General features: G+C 33.3%; 1 protein-coding gene across 1 annotated transcript; it reads left to right on the top strand.

Annotated features, from left to right (window-relative positions):
• Window positions 1-5,652: 5,652 nt before the first annotated feature.
• On the top strand, window positions 5,653-6,957 carry LOTGIDRAFT_162195 (hypothetical protein; the record flags this gene model as incomplete). The annotated part of the gene is made up of 1 exon (XM_009058163.1): window positions 5,653-6,957. The coding sequence occupies one exon, from the start codon at window positions 5,653-5,655 to the stop codon at window positions 6,955-6,957; it is 1,305 nt and encodes a 434-aa protein (XP_009056411.1).
• Between the last annotated feature and the right edge of the window lie 276 nt (window positions 6,958-7,233).

Genomic DNA, 7,233 nt, shown 5'->3' with positions numbered 1-7,233 from the left:
ATATATAAACATAGGGAAGTTAATTATCCCTATAGAATGTTTAGAGATGATTTTTCTGCTTTTATTTTCCGAGCAAAACTTTTAATTGAAATAACTTTCCCTTTTCAGGTAAAAGTTGATTCAATATTCTTCAGACAAAACCCAAGATTTTCATCTAATTCTCAATTTAACGCTCGCAAAGTTCTTCAGTTTATCAATGGTACAGAAAATGTAGAACTAAAGAATTAGAAATTAACGATGAAAACAGCAAGAGTGATCACTTATATGAAATTAAAACGAGTGGAAAATATATAGATAGGTTTAGAATGTTGGTCATTCCAGATAAAAAAGATAATCATCTTTCATTTAGTGAATTTCAAATGATATTTGAAAGGGAAAGTCCTCCATCAATGAATATCATTAGAAACCCAATACCACAAACACAAGATATAAGCAGTTTTTACGAACGACAGACTTTGAATACGTAAAACTATATTTTGCTAATAATAGTTTTTCACTCGAGCTTTCCTCTACAATTGATTTATTTACCTCAATCGATATTCATAAAAGTCAACAAGATAAAATTTTTTTAATATTTTCATCAATAATTGAACGTAATGATACAACAGAAGTTGGAGGTATATATACCTGTAGATGTTCGATAAAAATCAATATCGAAAAACCAAAACTTTCAATTCATCAAAATAAGATTAATGATTCAAAAGAACAAATATCCTTAGTAGCTGTACAAGTTTTTATTATTTTACCTGAAATAATTATAACAGATAATAAAAAATACTGCCTGAGAAACCTATTGGTAATCTTTATCACTTTCCATCTTTTGCTTTATCAGAAGTTCACTTAATTTAATTACCTAAAAATGGAACTCGAAAGTAGACAAAACTACATGATAGAAAAACAAAACGAACTAAAAGAAAAACTAAAACAATTCAACAAATGTAGAAAAACATGGAGTAGAATCGATTCCGTTTTCAAAACATTAAGTACAGTTTTAACAATAGGGATAACGGTGGCAACAGCCGTAACCGGTGGATTAATGCTTCCGATCATCGTCCCAACTGTATTAGCCGCGTTCACTGCCGTTCAAACTTCATCTTATGGTTTGATAACTTTAGGTTTTACATCAAAACAGAAAGCTCATTATAAAAGGAAAACAGAAATTTTAAATACATATCTTAATAAATTGTTTATATTTTTCGAATGATTGAGAGAAGATAAGAACATAACCATTGAAGAATTAGAAGAATTCAATGAAATTTTAGATAAATTTGATGTAGAAATATCATCAATAAAAGTTAAAAATTCCTAGTTAAAAATAGTTGCTTTAAAAATATGAATAAAATTGATAAATTTATATCAAGTGAACTTTTTTCCAATGTTATTAAGCATATCGCTGACGAATTTTTATCATTTAACGGACAAATTGAATTAGGTGGAAAGATAACTCAGGATGGAAAATACATACAAGACATAAAATTTGTAGGTTTTGATACCATGACTTTTGTCAATTTCTTCATTGCGCTGGATAATAAATCGAATGGCCTCCGATTGGTATTTCACAGGAAAAATGATTTTCCGTAAAAACAATTTCCAAGAAATAAAAAAGGGTAGTGGTGTTCTTGTGGATTGATCAATTTAGGTTTTTACATCAAAGCTCATTATAAAAGGAAATTTTAATAAATTATTCATTTTTTTTCGAGAGAAGAACAGGTAAAGAAAAATTCCTAGTTAAAAATAGATACTTAAAAAAGAATGGATAAAATTGGAAATTTAAACGAACCATTATCTAAAACATATTTTTCATTGATATTCAATTCAATACCTAATATATTTTCAACCAAATTTAGTGAAAAAGACAAAGAAGAATTTGAATATATAATTGATGATGTAGCTGAAGTTTTTGAAAAAGAGGAGAATGAAATTAAAATATCAACCTCAATTATGCTTTTTTCAGAATTAATCAAGAGAATAACTATTCTATTTAAGTATTATAAAATTAAAGGCCAAATTGAAATAAATGGTCAAATAAATCAAAAAGGAAAACACAAACAAGACATGAAATTAACTGGATTCAATGCTCAAACTTTCCAGATTATTTATTCAAAGATGCATGAAACCTCTGATACATCTGATTGGTATTTTACAGGAGAGATTATTTTGCGCAAAAATAATTTAAGAATAGTAGAAAGATCAAAAAAGGGAAGTGGGGTTAACCTACTTAAAAGATAAATGAATACATAGGAAAAAATTGTTACATACCAACCGATTGTTATTGTTTTATAAAGTGTGTAAATTACATCACGAACACGGATTTAACAAAGGAATTTCAAGATTTCATCAACAGTTTTCAAAAATCAAACAGAAAAGGAGTTATGACAACTGCTAGAATTTCTAAATTCAATAAGAAATTCAATACTAATTTTCAAATCTATAACCCTAAAGACAGTCATTTTCAACCAAAGAAAGTATTAGAGGAATTTGATTGGGTATTTTATTTACACAAAGAACATTTCTGTTTGATAAGAAGAAATAACAAAGCTTTGGGCATTAAAGAAATAGAAGACAATTACGATGAAAATGTATGGAGAACTTGTAAAGATGATGACGCTGTAATGTGTTTCGCACAGTTAAAACTAAACGTTTTTTCGAACATATCCGATAACTGTTTATACGCTTGGGATTGCGAAACCTATTGCGAAAAAGAAACGAATAAATCCATTCCTTATTGTTGTACTTTAGTTAATTAGAAAAACTGAGGAAAAGATTAGATGATTATAATAATTACTTAAGTGATTTAAGTGAGACTCTAGATTTTAAGCCGTCAGATCCCATTTCAGAAGAATATTACAACATACTCATGACTAATATAGTAGAAATATTTGTAGGTACAGATTGTATAGATCAAATGTAACAACGTTTAGGAAAAGTAGATCAGAAAAGACTAACCTTAATTTCCCATAACGGTAGCGGTTTTGACAACTGGATTGCACTTCAAAACGTTAAAAAACTAACACAATGTCCACTAGTAGTAGATAATAAAATTCTTTCTCTTCCTTTATCTAATCCATATACAGAAGAAAGATTACAGAAAAAATGGAAAAGACAGAAAGAAATAATGAGTAACTCTAACTATTTACAAAATATATCTTTCACTTGTTCATTTAAACATCAAAGCACTAGTTTGGCGGCCATCGGGCAATTCATCTAATCTACCGATGAATTTGAGAAAGATCATCGATATTAATATTGCAAAATTCACCAAAGAAACCTGGGAATCTTTAAGACCCAAATGGGAAACTTACGCTAAAACAGATACATTGTGTCTCGGAGCTTGTTTGACAAAATACAATCAAGCCATGAAAAAAACTGTCTTCCAAAACGTTTCCAATAATCTAACGGCTCCTTCTTTATCTTTAAAGGGTTGGTATTATTTATATCATTACGATAAAGAAATGGTTGAAGAAGAATGATATGAAACTACTAGAATGGTTCCCAAACATACGGAAAAACAAAACATAGAAAAAGTTTACTCACATACTCATCCTTTTATGAGATATTTTATCAGACAAAGTATTAAAGGAGGAAGAGTTTCGGCAAATCGAAAATCATTTGAAACGGATAAAATGAATGAGATCTGCGCCATATTAAAAGAATACAATGAAAGTGACACTGAAGGATAATAGATTTATTCAAAGAATACAGTGTTAACCCAAACGATAAAACGGAAGTTCACGATAAACTCAAAGAACTGGACTATTCTAAACTGATGGCATTTGACGCTAATGGGTTGTACGCTTCCGCCATGACAGAAGGTGAATATCCTAAAGCGGAAAGTGCAAGAGCGTTTCTACCAGAAGAAGAAAAAGAATTTGTAAAACTCTTCAATAAACAAAAATTCAGACCTAGAACTGCTTTTTTAAAAGTTTGCTTTGAATATCCTACCAACATGTTCTTTCAACCCATACCAGCTAAAGATAAAATAACTTTTACGAATAGAATAGGTCAGAAGGAAACTGGGAGTAAAATCAGGTTCAGAAATGGTTTCTGTCACGACGTTTAACATCAGTTGATATTCAAGAAAAAGTGAAATCCGGTGGTAAAATTATTAGAATATTAGATGGTATAGTTTACGAAGAAAATTTTAAAACTCCACCATACAGAGATTATATTTTAATTTTGAAGGAATTAAGGAATAAATACAAATACAAGGAGATATGGTTGCTAGTAATTGCATGGAATTATTAGGTAATTCCTTATACGGTGAATCTATTCAGAAGAATAAAAATACATCGAGACATCTATGGAGTGAAGCGACTTTTAAAGCCAACTTCGATTCGCACGTCAAAAGCTATGAAAAAGTAAATGAGACCCAATATATCGTTCAGATTAATGACGAAGTAAAAGAGTTTGTTCCTCCAAAGGATTTTACTAGATTAACACCCACTCATTTCGGTGCATTTATATTATCTCACAGTAAAGAAATAATGAACAATTTCATTCACGTAATAGATGGATTTTATAAGCCGGAAATATACTATACAGATACTGATAGTTTATACATTTCGTCTAGTAATTGGGATAAATTAAATGAAGCTTGGTTGGTGTCTGAAAACGAATATAGCAAAGGGAAGAATGATTACGGTGATGGTGGAATCATATTTGGTTTATATTTATCGCCAAAAGTAAAAATACAATATCATTCTAACTTCCGATGGTATTTTAAAAGAAAAGAAAACGTTTAAGGGTTACTCTAACTATAAGATTAAGGTAGAAGACTACATTCAATTAGCTAGTGGACATGACGTAACGAATGAATTTGATAAACCTTGGGTAAAAAGTTTTACAGATGGAATAGTTATTCCCAAGGAAAAACAAAAGAAAGTTTTCAGAAGTTATCTGAATCTCGTTAAGAGATTTGGTGAAGAGCACCAAACAGTGAAGGAATTATGTATCCTTACAACAATAAAGATGAGATTTGTTTGGATGATGATTATGTATTTGATGATTTTGATTATTTTACAAATGAATCTAATGATGATCCATCAGAATAAATTTAGTTTTTTTGTTTTAAATGAAGTTGAATAACAATTTCCTCGTTACCAAAATCTATAAACCTATTTTTACCATCTTTGATTTCCAGATTTATATCTTTAATCATAAAGGAATTAAGTGGTAAATACGTCGTTTGAAATGGTTTCTCTATAATTCTATATCCTATCGGTACAGTGAATGTTGGAAGACTGTAAATAATCTGACGTTTGTATTTATTGAAAAATCCACCATTTATCAAATTGCAATGTATATTTATCACATCGATATCATTCTCGATATTAGCTTTGTGTGGTGCTAAAGTGGATTGGGTGTATATTTTTTTTATCAAAGCCTAGTAAAGTATTCAATGAATTTTCTACGTTGAAATCAACTTGACAATTATTTCTTAATATCAATTTTATTTTGTTTAGATTAAAATTACCTTCGAATTCAATATATATTTTTGCATTTTTCATCATAACTTTCATCTTACTTTATATATCCCCAAACCCAGTTTGACTTATTTGCATAATTTAATCCCAACATTTTCACGCTAGCATATACAATTTCCTCCTGTTACATCCGCTGTACATTCCCTTCTAACCCCAAGTTATTTTCATTATGCTCCCCAAGTACAACAACCACTGGCAAGAAGCCAGACATAGAAACACTAATCGTCAACCAAACCAATATCACGTACCCTACAACGGCCCTGTCTTCCATCGACCTCTACCACCTACCAATCGCCGACCACCAACCAACCCATCCAGCTATATCCCACCCCATCGCCGACCTACCTACAACACAGCCTACCAATCAAGAGGTAACCATCGACCTGACCAACAACAGAAACGACTACCAGCCCACCGACGCCAACCAGTCCCCACTCATAAGGAGGAAGAACCCTTTGTGAAGGTGTTCTTCCAAGTTTTGCAGTGCCTCCATCATTTGGCAATCCTTACCCTTCAACAGCAAGGCCAACCAGCGTTTACCTTCAAACGCAAAGTCTCTGAGTTGGATAGTTTTATCCGTCCAGCAATGAAAACATCAGCTGTCGACGCGAATATTAGATCCCTCAATCGGACATGGCTCTGTAAGGTTACGCAGGTCCTGATCGACCATTACCAAACCACACTTCAAGAGAACCTGACCACCATTCGTACCAAGTCTTTATCATCACCTGCCGTCGACCGCATCGTTTCTCATGCCCTGTCCTGGGCCCGTCGCTCCTATGGGAAACGTCTCACTCAAGCTGTAATCTCCAAATTCTACCAAACAATCAACGAAACAAAAACCAGAGTAACCATATCTCTACCAACTGAAATGGACACTACACCTGCACCATCTAGAGCCACCACGCTGCCGAACCAAACCCCTAAACGAGCCCGAAGTTCACCTACTCCTAGTCCAGCAGACGTAGGTAAACGCTCTCGTAGAGAGGGCACACCCCTTCTCTTTTCACTTTCAGACTCGTCTTCCCCTTCCACACCATCTGAATCTTCACCACGTGATCCAGGATCCGCCAACCTTTCTTCCTTCTGTGCGTTTTTGGACCAGCAAACCACCCCTCAGTCTCCATCCAAGTCGAGACGTGTATCCAGACCTTCCCCCCCTCGAACCAGATCCCAGTCCGTTCCCAATGCTACAATTCTAACAACTACCAAACCAGTACCAATCACACCGTCGACGACCATTATATCCGCTACCAAACCGTATTATCACCAAACCAAGGACAAATCATCATGGAAGCTACCTGCTCTAAAGAAATCTACCTTAATAATTGGATCATCTAACCTAATCGAATTACCAAAACCAGTTCAGACACCGAAATACATTCTTACCCCGGTGCCCAAATCCATCACATACAGTCAATCCTGGAATCATACGACCATGATCCCAAACCTACTACCATTATTCTTCATGTAGGCCTCAACAACCGTGATCAGCTACCAAAGACCTCCTTTAACCAAGCCCAGAAATTAATCGCTACAGCCAACAAAACCTTCCCAAACTCCAAGATCCTCTTCACATGTATACCCATTTCAAATAAAATCTCGAAGAAAGCACAACAGAACCTCAGCACTCTCAACAACATGATGATGGAGTCCAGTATCAACAGAGCAACAATCTTACCACCCTACAAAGAAGAATTCGAACCAGTTGATAATCTACATTGGTCTCCAGAAACAGCAAACAGCATCT

Source organism: Lottia gigantea, assembly GCF_000327385.1.
Source record: "Lottia gigantea unplaced genomic scaffold LOTGIsca_33, whole genome shotgun sequence".
NCBI lineage: Eukaryota > Metazoa > Mollusca > Gastropoda > Lottiidae > Lottia > Lottia gigantea.
This window is presented reverse-complemented; position numbering and strand designations above follow the sequence as displayed.